The 13,137-nt window shown below is 49.3% G+C and overlaps 3 protein-coding genes across 3 annotated transcripts; 2 read left to right on the plus strand and 1 right to left on the minus strand.

Annotated features, from left to right (window-relative positions):
* Positions 1–283: 283 nt before the first annotated feature.
* Positions 284–8,964, plus strand: PHYSODRAFT_527488 (hypothetical protein; the record flags this gene model as incomplete). The annotated part of the gene is made up of 4 exons (XM_009537973.1): positions 284–732; positions 829–1,349; positions 5,883–6,143; positions 8,747–8,964. Coding segments are annotated over 4 exons (1,449 nt in total), but the record flags the coding sequence as incomplete, so codon positions are not given.
* A 453-nt stretch (positions 8,965–9,417) lies between these two features.
* On the plus strand, positions 9,418–9,885 carry PHYSODRAFT_306171 (hypothetical protein; the record flags this gene model as incomplete). Its single annotated transcript, XM_009537974.1, has 1 exon — positions 9,418–9,885. The coding sequence occupies one exon, from the start codon at positions 9,418–9,420 to the stop codon at positions 9,883–9,885; it is 468 nt and encodes a 155-aa protein (XP_009536269.1).
* A 2,843-nt stretch (positions 9,886–12,728) lies between these two features.
* PHYSODRAFT_527277 (hypothetical protein) lies at positions 12,729–12,974 on the minus strand (the record flags this gene model as incomplete). Its single annotated transcript, XM_009537975.1, has 1 exon — positions 12,729–12,974. A coding segment is annotated over one exon (246 nt), but the record flags the coding sequence as incomplete, so codon positions are not given.
* Between the last annotated feature and the right edge of the window lie 163 nt (positions 12,975–13,137).

Consider the following 13,137-nt stretch of genomic DNA (forward strand, 5'->3'; position numbering starts at 1 on the left):
TATTCGTAAAAAAAGAAAAGCTGATAGAATTGACCGCCGAAGAACAGTCCAGCCTGCTGCACGCCCGGGAAATCACAATCGACGCGCAAATTTACTGGGGCTCAAAGCTATTTCTTTATTTTCTCTTACTTTTGGATTGTGCCAAAATAACGCTTGCACCCATTACGTATTTCCTCCGGGTTGCAACTGATGGCCAATCATTCGTCCTTGTAGTCCTCTCAATCAATCACGTTAAAAGTACGGATAAACCCTCGGCACTTCGCAATTTCTGCACTCGTCGGCAATGGCAACTCCGTCCAAGTGGAAACGCCCGCGCATCGCCGAACATTTGTGTGGGGATATTTTTTCGCATTCTCTGCCTCACGTATCACGTCTCATCGACGAGTTTCTCATTGAAGGGCTCCACTCGGACACCCTGAAAGAGGCGTGCGAGCAAGGAGCTCCAGTGTCGGATCTAGACTTCGTTCTCGCGAGATGCGCTCCATCGTGGGACGACGTAGTCAAGTCTGCAGCCAAAGGTGGGTACGTGCACGTGTTCCAATGGATGGAAGGGCTGGAGAATATGCGTGGGCCATGGGGCTTTGTCGACGGATGGGAGGGGGCCTCCAAGTACGGCCATGTCGACGTCGTGAAGTGGATGTACGAGCGTGGCTACCCGTGCAGGGACGCTAAAGAAGCGATGCGCTGTGCTGCTGCAAACGGTCACTTTGAAGTGGTAAAGTTCTATCACAAGTATCCGATCTGCAAGGTATCCAATGCCGCTGCGAGCGCTGCACACAACGGACACCTGGAAATCGTTAAGCTGCTGCGTGCCCGACTCCACCCAAGAAAATTAGAATTCGTGGCGGGATCTGCAGCGTCAGGAGGACAATTTGAAGTGCTTCGGTGGCTACAAATGGCTGGAGCGAGCTTGGATCACGTTTTCAAAGACGCAGTTCGAGGCGGCTGTATGAATTGCGCCAAACTGGTGTGTGAAGAGAGTACACAACCCCCTGCTAAGGATGTTTCAATATGGGCGGCAATAACGGGAAAGCTAGAGATGATCAAGTGGCTGTACGAAGAAGTACGCGCTCCATTCGACAATAACACAATGGATACTGCTGCTTCTCATGGCCACCTGGATGTGGTTAAGTGGCTGCATGAGAATCGTTTCGAAGGATGCAGCACCGACGCCATGGATGGAGCAGCACGATATGGTCACCTTGAAACAGTGAAGTGGCTTCACCACAACCGATCTGAAGGTTGTACGATACGTGCGATGAATGAAACCGCTGCAAATGGACACCTTGAGGTGGTAAAATGGCTGTCTGCAAACCGGTCTGAAGGCTGTACAAAGTACGCGATGGATCGTGCTCTTCGCCAGGGCCACTTGGGAGTGGCTAAATGGCTACACGAGAATGGGATCAAAGGGTAGTTCCCTAAGGCGATTAAATGGGCTGCATCCGCGGGGTATTTTGGCGTGGTTTGCTGGTACGAGGAGAATGTTCGGTGTTCGTTGGTGTTGCGAAAAGCTGCTGCACTCGGTCGTCCCAGTCTTATCTACCAACTAGTAACAACACTCCATTCGAGCAATGAGGTGGAGAGCAGGCTGGATGTGTGTCGGGCCTGCTTTCTATCCACGTTGGGAGGCCATCGGGTAGAGCGCAAACCCAATGTTTTCCCGTCCCAAGTTTTCAAAGATCAAGTTGCTGCAGATATAGTGAAATTACTGCGCAAGTTCCTCAAGAGTGGTATGGTTGAGTGCGTGTACGTCATGCTTCAGATAGCCCTGAAACTGGGGTATCTCTCCGTGGTGCGGTCATTTTTAAAACACCGCAGTGAGGACGAGTTACGGGGTTATATGGTGCGTTCTGGTGGGCGCTTGATGAGGTGGTTGATTGAGAATGGACCGCCGCTTGACGTCGCGACAGCCACTGAACTAGCGATGAAGAGCAGATATCCCCAGGCTACGAGGTGGCTATCAGAGTGCGACAGAGTGGAGGTAATCCGCAAGGGGCTGCAGTATCCCTGGCACAATTCTGTTCTGTGGATGCTTGAAAACATTTCATTCGAGGAAGAGAGGTCGCGACATGCGATTCGACACGCTGTTCAATCTGCACTGTTCGGTGCTTTGCAGTGGCTCGATGCAAATTTACACAATGTTGACGTGCGTAGCTGGCTTTTCAACTAAAGGCAGGGATTACGATCGATACAGTAAATATTCACCTAGCTTGTCTTCGAACGACGGCTAAGGAAAACTGAACATCTGGATTAAGATCTGTTTTTCACTGCTCGAGTTGCTTTGCACCATTCACACGACTTTTAAATCAATCACTGGATGATAACAATGACTAGTCTTGCTTTAGGGTTGAGAAACATGTCCACTAAAATAAATGCAGTGGGGCATGAATTATATTTTTAATTGATAAATGATGTTTTGTTTTCATCAATTGGAAATTAGACACCTGAAGTCGCGATCTATCAAGCAACGTCCACTACCTTTTGATCACTATTGAGCCATGGCCACCACTCCACGATGGAAACGCCCGAGTATCGCCCAGCCATTGTGTCGGGTATTTTTCCAGCATTATCTACCTCATGTGGTACGGCACATCGACGAGTTTCTTATTAAAGGCCCCCCTCCCGACATACTCAACGAGGCGTGTGAGCAAGGAGCTTCAGTGTCGGATCTCGACTTCATCGCCGAGGGATCCGCTCCCTCGTGGAAGGAGGTGGTCAAGTTTGCAGCCAAAGGGGGCACATGCACGTGTTCGAATGGATGGCGCAGCTCCAAGCACGTCATGGGCCATGGAGTGGAGACTATTGGAGTAGCTGGAAAGAGGCCGCTAAGTGCGGCCACCTCGAAGTCGTGAAGTGGATGTATGTTCGTAAGGTTCAGTATGGAAATGGAAATACTGAACAAGCGATGAAGCGTGCACCTGCCAATGGCCACTATGAAGTGGTGAAGTTCCTCTATAAACATTACCCGGACTGCTACGTAGCGAACCCTGTGGGCCGAGCTGCAAATAATGGACACTTGGAAGTTGTTCAGCTGCTTTGCGGTCGTCTCTCTCTATCGCGGCTGTGCATACCATCGCGTAGAACGGGTTTTGCGCAATCCAGAGACCCACCTCGAGCTGCACTATCGAAAACGGAGGCCGAATACTCGCGCTTCTTGCCCAGCCACTCGAGCACTTGGAATTGGCCTCTTGAAGCTGCACAACCCATCACGAATTCCAAACTATGCCGTTATGCAGCCATGGATACGGCAGCTTCAGGGAATTTGCCGATGCTTACATGGCTGCATGAAGAAGTACACACCCCAAGACGAAAACCGTTCTAAAGGTTGTACGCACCTTGCGATGGACGATGCGATTTATGAAGGTCATTTGGAAGGGGTGAAATGACTGCACGAGAATAGGAGCGAAGGGTACTCCTCTAAGAACTCGATTGAAATGGCTGCATACCTTGGGCATCTCGACGTGGTTTGCTGGTTCGACGCGAACGTCAGAAAGTCGACTGTGCTGCGCGATGCTGCTGCAAATGGTCATCCGGAGCTTTTTTTATCAAGTCGTCACGACATTTTCTGAGTCGGTTGCGCCCACAACGAGGATGGAAATGTGTCAAGTCTGCTTCTTCTCAACCCTCAAAGATCGCGAGACCGATATTTTGTAAGCTCAACTTTTACATGATGAAATCGGTGGAGATATAGCGAAATTGCTGGACAAGCTTCACGAGAACGGAGTAACCGAGTGCGTGTGTGCGATGCTTGAGCCGGCGCTGAAGCTGGGATTTATTACGGTGGTGCGGCAATTTTTGAAACAGCGAAGTGACCATGAACTACGCGAAAATTATATGGTATTTCGCTGCACGAACTTGATGAGGTGGCTGCTAAAAAACGGACCACCGCTGGACGTTGCTACAGCTATCTGTCTAACTGGAAGCAATGAATGTCGTGAGGGTACGTGGTGGCTATCGGAGAGTGATCGAGTTGAGGTAATCCACAAGGCATTACAGCAATCCTGGCGACAATTAGCTCTGTGGATTCTTGAAAAATCACGCCTCATAATCCGCAGTGCCGTCCAAACTGCCACGTTGGTGGATTCACAATGGATCAATGAAAATTTGCGCAGTACAAGCGTACATGGTTGGATCTTCGACTAAAATACGAGCTGTGTTTGAGGTATTCGGTCGATATAGCTAACACAAATAAGATAAGAGACATCACATAATTCTTGGAGCCTAGACAGCATTGAGCATGCTGCCTTGTTCTTCTTTATTTCTTTATCTTAGATAGTACACCCACCCTCCCAATAAATACAACAAGGACCGAACCGCTTAATAGCCTGCACCGTTCCTTCATTCAACGGAGTATTTAGCGATCAATTTGAATCCAGTAGAATGAATATCGAGGCGAAATCAGCCCCCTCACCCCTTTTTTAGTCCAAAGCCTACTATGCGTGGTTATTCCGTCCCTGAAGCGTACTCTGTACTTTTCGATGATGACGAAAGAACTTGCTAGTTCACGTCCTGTCGGTCTGATAGCGATTTCTGGCGGCCAGAGACGTCGATCGGCTACTTTCGCAGACTAAATCGCTCTACACGAGAAACCATGCCGACATCGTCTCACTGGTTAAGGCCATCACCAGCCCGGGTCGTATACCGTAAATGTCTGGCACTATGCCCTGGCTCGTTGCCTCACGCGGCAATTGTCATCGACGAGTATCGAATTGACTATTTAGACCAGAAAGTGGTTCAAGAATCATGCCAACACGACGCCCCAGTCTCAACTTCAGCTAATTATCTCACAAATCAATTTGGCAGACAACATGCACGGTATATCTCCGGAATTGTTATCGCCAGCAAACATTATCTGTGGCAAATATGTCGTCCATATTTGCCGGTGACGGGTTATGAATTGCGACACCAGAACATTGACAGTATTTGCGTGACTTCAATCTATGATATCAGAAATATTTCGGAATTTTATTGCCGCCAGTCAGTCTGTTAATCACTATATTTCAATCAGTCACTCATAAGAAGGGAGGACCCTGGGCTTCACTACCACTTCTCGTCCAACATGCGCTGGGTCTGGCCGAATCGAGCTCGAATCATCTGCAGTAAATGCCTGCCAGCATCGTTGGCGCACGTCGTCTTTCTGATCAATGCGTACCTGATCTCGAACCTGGACCAGAAAGTACTCGAAGCAGCCTGCGAACACGGCTCTCCACTTCACCTTCTCGAGTTCATTTTCGATCGGACGGCGCCTAACTGGAAGGCGGTGGTGGATGCGGCTGCCCGGGGTAGCCACAGGCATGTTTTCGAGTGGATGATGGAACGGCGAGATGGTCGGGGGCCTTGGAAATCTGACTTTAAGAGCTGTCTCGAAGAGGCCGCGGCACATGGCCATTTTGAGCTGATGAAGTGGCTCCACGACCAAGGCGCTGGGGTTTATGACGACTCGGTGTTTTACTTTGCTGGTATCAACGGCCATCTAGGCATCGTGCGATGGCTACATGAACGCACCGATGCTACTTATGAGGAGGATACAATCTGTGGCGTTGTGAGAAACGGACATTTGGAAATGGTAAAATGGCTATATGAACGTTTCGAGAGTGCTCGTTCCGAGTTCGCGATAATTTTCGCGGCGAAATGCGGGCGTCTACATATTGTACAATGGCTCCACGAACGCACAAGTTGCTCTGAAGCGTGTCCCTCCGATCTAAATGATAAAGCGGCCTTTGGTGGGCATTTGGACGTTGCCCAGTGGCTGTTTGAGCACTGTAGAAACCAATGTCCGAGCTATGCTGCGCGTAGTGCGTCCGAAAATGGGCACTTACCGATGCTGCAGTGGCTCAATGACCACTTTCCGTCCATATTTGATACGGGCGCAATGGATGAAGCGGCCGGTGGTGGTCACCTCGAAGTAGTACAGTGGTTGCACGAGCACCGCTCGGAGGGCTGTACAACAAAAGCGATGGATGCAGCCGCGAAGAATGGCCACCTCCAAGTCGTGCAGTGGCTACACACCAACCGCTCCGAAGATTGTACGGCAGAGGCTATGAATCGGGCTTCCCAAAAGGGGCACCTAAAAATTGTGCGCTGGCTGGGTAAAAATCGACCTGAAGGTTGCACTAAATGGGCCTTCAGTTGCGCAGCGTCCAGTGGTGATCTGGAGATGTTACAGTCGTTAAATGAGAACGTGCTGGAGGTGTTTAACGACAGGATGATGGAAGATGCTGCCTGGGGAGGGCATTTAAAAGTAGTGACCTACCTTGGCGAAAACTTAGGGCAGCGAGATTCGGATTGGGGGCTTGCTGCTCATGTAAAGCAAGGGCGCATGGGACTCCTTCTCGAGCTGATCAACCACTACCGACATGACTACTTGGTAAATCCCAGGGCGCAGGGTTCAAGCAGACGGTGTTTTAAGGGGATGTTGAAGCAGCTTTCCGACCAGAACGCATCTCGTGCATCTTCATTGTGGCGTGAAATACTGGAGTCGCTGGAGGCATTCCACTCGAAAGGGTTTGATACCTGTGTGAGCCTCATGCTGAGCCATGCATTACAACGAGGATACGCAACGATGGTTCGACAATTTTTCATGCTTCGGAACGCGCAGGAAAAGCACCAATATATTACTGCTGCCGTGGCAAAGGGCAAAATGGTACTGCTTAGATGAATACTCGAGAACGCAGTAACTGCGAATGTCCCTCTTGCAGTCTTCCCCGTTTTATCATACCCGGACTACGTTGAGGTGGCTGGGTGGACGTCGGAAAAGGATCGTGTGGAGTTTGTACTGAAAGCGCTCGACCAGACAAAGTACGGTCCGTGGCTATTGTGGGTGCTTGAAAATACAAGTTTTCAGGACGACAGCTCTCGCGCTACTATCTGCAGCGCTATTAGTCGGCGAAGGGACGGTACAGTAGAGTGGTTTTCTAGAAATCTGACCAAACCGGAGGTTCGCAGTTGGTGCCTTCCTGCAAAGAGGAAACAACAAGCTGGCAGTCAGATGGGGGCAACCAAGCGGGGTCGTGTTATATTTGATGATATTTTTTTGAAAAAGACATAAATCGCTGACTTCTTTAAGTAGCGTTAGGGCTGTTTTCAACTTTTGGTTTTGGTTTTGGTCTAAGAAGAAGAAGAAAAAATGGTTAAAGGCGGTTGTGCATATGACAGCGGTCTCGACGACGCTCTCTCGCTTGAGCGCGGCGGGCCAATATGGAATTGGATGGCAATTGGTCTCCACTTCGTTGTGAGCGAGCAGAATTTGCTATCACGAGCTTTCTTCTGTTTTTGATTGCGCTCTGTGGGCGGCGAACATGTAGCAGAAGTTGCAAGCGCTGGACTGAGTTGTTCTGCCCGCGGCGCATGCTCTACGAGATCCCGGTACTTATCTTGCTGCAAAGCCAGAAAGAGGTATGGATAGAGGGAGTCGAAACTGTTTAAAATGTTGTATTGCTGAATCAAGAGGGAAAAAGGCTCGTGATAGATTCAAATTATCGTTTTGTGATAAACACTGACGCATATGGTGCTTCAAACCTCACCAATCTAAAAAAAAGAAAACGTTCGCGCAAAGATGCACGCTGATGTACGCAATTTTGCAACATGTACACTCTAAGTCCATCGTCTCCTCTTGATGAGGTTTCATCCTCTAATTCCAACTTGATAGAAATGCACACGGATGTTTTTCATACAGCCACTCAGATGTGTCATTTTACTTCGCTGTTGGATGCCAATCGCGAGACGAGCTGCTGTACAGTTTTCAGATTATATCGACTGATTGATGTATTTGGCCAATTCGTTCTTAATCGCTCACCATACTTCATCCATTCCGCATTAGTCAAACGGAAACATTCCCTCGGTATCGACTGTTATTTAGGCGGATTCATGGAGGGTTCGCCTGACTCTGCATGGCCCTCGCCATCTCACTGGTCGTGGACCTTACCAGCTCACATTGGGTGCCGCAGCAGCTTCCCTGTGATGTACGGCTCGTTCCCGCACATTGAGCTTCTGATCAATGAGTACCTAGTTGATCATCTGGAACAGAAAGTGCTCCAAGCTGCGTCTGAAAATGGTGCTCCACTGCACGTTCTCGAGTTCATCATTACACGGATGACGCCTTCGTGGGAGGAGGTAATCAAAGCGGCAGCGAGAGGTGGTCATGTCCATGTGTTCAAGTGGATCCTGATGGAACGCCGAGACGGCGGTGGACCCTGGGGGACAGACTTTGGGGAATGTTTGAACGAAGCTGCTGCCCATGGCCATCTTGAGCTCGTCAAGTGGCTCCACACACGCCGGATAGGCACCTGCAACAACTCGGTGTTCTGCAGAGCTGTTGTGAATGGCCATCTCAAAGTCGCCCAGTGGCTGCACCAACACACTGACGCTACTTATCGGGAAGGAGCAATATCTATCGTTGTGCAGCGCGGTCATTTCGAGGTGGCGCAATGGTTGTATGAAACCTTCGAGAAGGCTCGAACGGTCTATGCGATGACTACTGCGGCGAGATACGGGCATCTCGAAATGCTGAGATGGCTCCACCAACGCACAAATTGTGCAGAAGCGTGCACCCCGGGTATTATGAATGCAGCGGTCGGTGGCGGGCATTTCAACGTGGTCAAATGGTTGTTTGAAAACTGTTGCAAGGGCTGCTCTAAAGATGCTGCAGAGTATGCCGCTAGCAATGGGGATTTAGTGATGTTGCAGTGGCTACACGAACATTTCAGCACGCAGTTTGATTCGAGTGCAATGGACGAAGCAGCCGGAGAAGGACACCTCGAAATTGTCAAGTGGTTGCATGAACACCGAGCCGAGGGATGTACGACAAGGGCGATGGATACAGCAGCGGCTCACGGCCATCTACAAGTCGTGCAGTGGCTACATACCAATCGAAGCGAGGGCTGTACGGTAAAAGCCATGAGCTGGGCCGTGGAATTCGGCAACCTCGACGTTGTCCGGTGGCTGCACGACAACCGATCAGAAGGTTGCCGAGACTCTGTGATGTACTTGGCTGCCCGCGAGGGGTATTTGGATGTGGTGAAGTGGTGTAATGAGACTGAAATTGGCAGGGATAGTGAGAGTTTGGCAGGTGCTGCTTGGGAAGGCCATTTAGATGTTGTTTGTTACCTCGCTGCGGTTAGAACGCAGCGTGGTTCTGGATGGGGTCTCGGCACTGCTGCTACACGGGGTCACTTGCAAGTTCTTCTCGTGTTGGCACGACACTGCTACACCCAAAGTTCGTTAAGGAAGTGGTGGGTCCACCGTGCGGCCTGGAACTTTTTCAACAAAACCCTAAGTCGGCTATCGGACCAGTCGTCGTCGCCTGCGTCTTCATCGTGGCGCGAAGTGCTAGAATCGGTGGAACAATTTCACGCTGGCGGGTTTCATTCGTGTGTGAGTATTATGATGGAGATAGCGCTGCAACGAGGATACTCGAAAATGGTTCGACAATTCTTCGAGCTTCGAGACGAGCAAGAGAAGCGAAAATACGTTTCAGTTGCTGCTCAACCACCACTATGTAGGATGCTGCTCGTGAGATGGCTGATAGAGAACGGTGCGCCGTTAGATGTCGCTACCGCTATCGAAATTGGCACAAAGCGCAGTTACGCCCAGAACGTCGAGGTGGCGTGGTGGTTGTCGGAGAGGGATCGCGTTGCGCTCGTGTTGGGAGGGCTCAGCAAGAATAAGTACCGCAAATTGCTGTTGTGGGTGCTGGAACACACTGCTTTCAAGGACGCGAGCTCTCGTGCTACTATTGGTGACGCTGTCAAGCAGCGAAATTATGGCACGGCTGAGTGGCTGTCTGAACAGGTTGTCAACCCCGAGGTTCGTACTTGGTGCCTCCCTGCGGAGGAGGAATCAGAGGAAGGCAGACCCTCCAAGAGAAGACGGCAAAAAGTCAAGTAGCCTCTTCTACTTTGACGTGGTCGCGGTTGTCTTCGGAGTTACGGCGTGGGACTTGGCCACCTGCAGCTATTCAAAGCTGTGACCGTATTCAGATACTCGCAAAAGTGCCCGCAGCTGCCGCAGTCATCATGCTCGAATGAAACGTTTACTTTTCTTGTTTAGCATCGATCTTCAGTGACTTGGCTATCGATAGAGTCTGCGTATTAAGTTGAAGCTGCTACGGACGACCTTGACCAGATCAAGAACGAGCGCCTCGACTTGGTTGCTCTCCAGTCTGTTACCAAGTTCGACTTATACTGGGATAGGAAGCAACGTTAGTGCTGCTATCGATTATACTGGGGACATCCGAAGAATAAGGGGGTGGACAGCTCCCAACGGATTAATTGGACGCGTAAGCGTAACTTGGCGCAACCTTCGCGGCACAGTTGGAGTAATGAATGTTGACCCAGCAACTTCAACGACTTCAACGGCAATGACAAGACAGTAGCACGCTTGGCGCGCGAGGTCTTAGATGTACTACGCGAGCAGTACGGTCTTGTCACTAATATGGAATTTCTTCTTAGTAAAAGAGCGTCTCGCTCATAACTAGGAGCCGGCGTACGAGTTACGTTAGGTAGCTCACAAATGGTAATGTTGCTATCGCTGTATAATATAGCTATATATTTATTATATTGTTAAAATTAAAGCGTTAACTTTTGCTTGCCCTTCCATTGCTCAAACGCTAATGTTTCTCCATCGAGTGCGTACGGCGGCAGTTCGATAAACCCAATAAGCCGCTGCATCTGGTGCCTACACAAAGTTACGTTGGTCTATCAGTGTGAGAAGACATTACCAAGGTGGCTTCATGTTAAACATCAATCGTGTAGAGGCAGAGTATGACTTTTGGCCTAACCTACCCTCTTCTTGAACACGATGATACTAGTCCATCTACACAAACAATGCATTTTAGAGGCACCGATAAATGAAATTACGTACCCAAACTAGCGTAGAGGTCGACACTGTCTTTTGTTACGTGCGCCAACGACAGCAACTTTGCACGACACTCACACGCTGACGATAGCAAAAGTGACGATTGCAATCCGGTTCGGTTCACCGCCTCGTACATTCAGCTATCCCGGATCTGGAGTTTGGTGAATGTCACTCATCGAGCTTTCAACAGTCAAGTTCCCCCTCCCCCCGCCATTTAAAAAATGGTCGTTTATTCAGAGCGAGAGGTCACTCATCGAGCTTTCAACAGTCAAATCCCCCCCCATGCATGGCCGTTTATTCAGGGCGAGTGCCCCAATGTTTTTTTTTTTAATTTGATCGAACCGTACATTATTCGAGTGATTTTCTGGAAAGTGAGAGAACCATGAAGGCATAATAACAAAACGTGAAGTCGCACCCTGTCCATCAAAAGGCGCAACACGATTGATGTTTAGCGCTAAGACTATACTCTCACTCAGCTAATGTATTTTTCTATCGATATATTCTGATCGGTATACGCAAATTTTCGACAGAGGTTGCTTGAACATTCACCTGAAATACTATGCTCTTCTAGAGCACCTCCAGCAGAGGATGGGAGTATCACTTTAAGTCGGGGTACAGCTTGATTTGCTATTTGTGAGGATTCTCTTGTATATCGAAAATGGTTGGATCGAATTGGTCAGATCTGGTCTAGTGGCTTACTCAGACGAGAGATTCCTAAACTCTGAAATAAATTTCGCGACGTTCTTTTGCTAAACGGTAGACCCCCAAAGCTGATCCCATTGGTTAAGTGCTGCTGTTAAGGCGCAAGACACGCCTCTTTCGATTGATGCGGTTAAATCGCGATTCGTACATAGGTTGATTAGTAACAGCCGTCTCACTTATTTCCATGTTTCAAGCTGATAAAAACTTCACATACGCCTCTACTATATTTGACAAATAGCATTTGTTAGATTCGGACAACCGCGCACCATTTCTAGTACTTGCACATCCGAGCATCCCGACGTCATTTCGCTGAACGAGGCACACGAAGACTGACTTGTGAGGGACTACATCAGAAGTTACTGAACAAGAGATGTAACCAGCAGCATCCGCGCTGCAGCTAACAGTGCCGTGGCGTCTTTTGGGCGGCCCCTCACTATGCATCGTAAGTTTGCCCATGCCATTTTCCAGGGCCCCATCAACTTCAACATCTGTCGATTTCTCATGGTTACAAAGCCGTTTACTGTTAGGCCATTTCAAACTGATAAAACGGTTTTGATTCGAATCAAATAGCAAACTGATCTGTGGAACTATTGTTGGCAATGTAGTTTGCAGCTTCCACTTTGGCGTGCTGGGCGCAGTATGTACGCGATGTGTCGCTCGAGGTCCGCAATCCAACGTGGAAGTCTACAGACCATACAAGTTGTATCTTTTGTAGACATCCATGTTATGATAGAACTTGTTTTATGAAGCGAATAATTACTCGACTCATGAGCTGGAACATGAATGGTAGAGGCGGATAGTAGAAGATTAGATCGATGAGAATGTTTTGCTGGACGAGTCGAGAGTCTCGTTTGTCTAATGTTAGGCTTATGAGAACAGCTTATACAGTTCGTTAGTGTATTGTCAAAAGCATGAGCGTGTTTGGGGAGTGCAACATGTGCAATACAAGATCTGCCATGTCCACAAGCGGATCAGCTTCATCGCGCTGGACCAATAGCCCACCCAGCGCAAGATCACGTCTTGCACAAAGTGCGTTGAAAAACAAAACAAAACAAAACACATTTCAGTCGAAGTCGCTCACGATTCTGGGGGCGTGCCAAACGCGGCACAATGATGACGAAGTTGCATTGTAGCACCACCACTGCCGGAGTATCCGGGCGTGGGGGATGCCCCTAAACTTGATGCAATGCGGGCTTCTGCAGCATTTGCGACGCCATCCGCGATGTCAACTGCCCACTTATGCGCGTGTATCGTTCGACTGCGTCGGACTTCCATCTCCCAAACAGCTTCACTGCCAGACTATCAAAACCAGCATTAAACAGCGCCGTAGCGCTGCCACTTCGAAGGGAGTGCGAGGCGTAGTCTTGCGGATTATGGCCAGCTCGACCAGCAGCAGGCTTTATCGCTCTTACCACGTCGGATACTTGCAAATTGTGAGATGCATCCACCTTGCACAGTAACTCGCCCGCATCAATACGAAGCACCTCGTGGTGACGAACTAGGTACCATGCTGCTAGTACAGGGCAACATCACCGATGCCCTGATCTCGCCAATTCTCGAGAAGTACCCTTGCCAAATTGG

The sequence above is a fragment of the Phytophthora sojae genome (genome assembly GCF_000149755.1).
Source record: "Phytophthora sojae unplaced genomic scaffold PHYSOscaffold_11, whole genome shotgun sequence".
Taxonomy (NCBI): domain Eukaryota; phylum Oomycota; class Peronosporomycetes; order Peronosporales; family Peronosporaceae; genus Phytophthora; species Phytophthora sojae.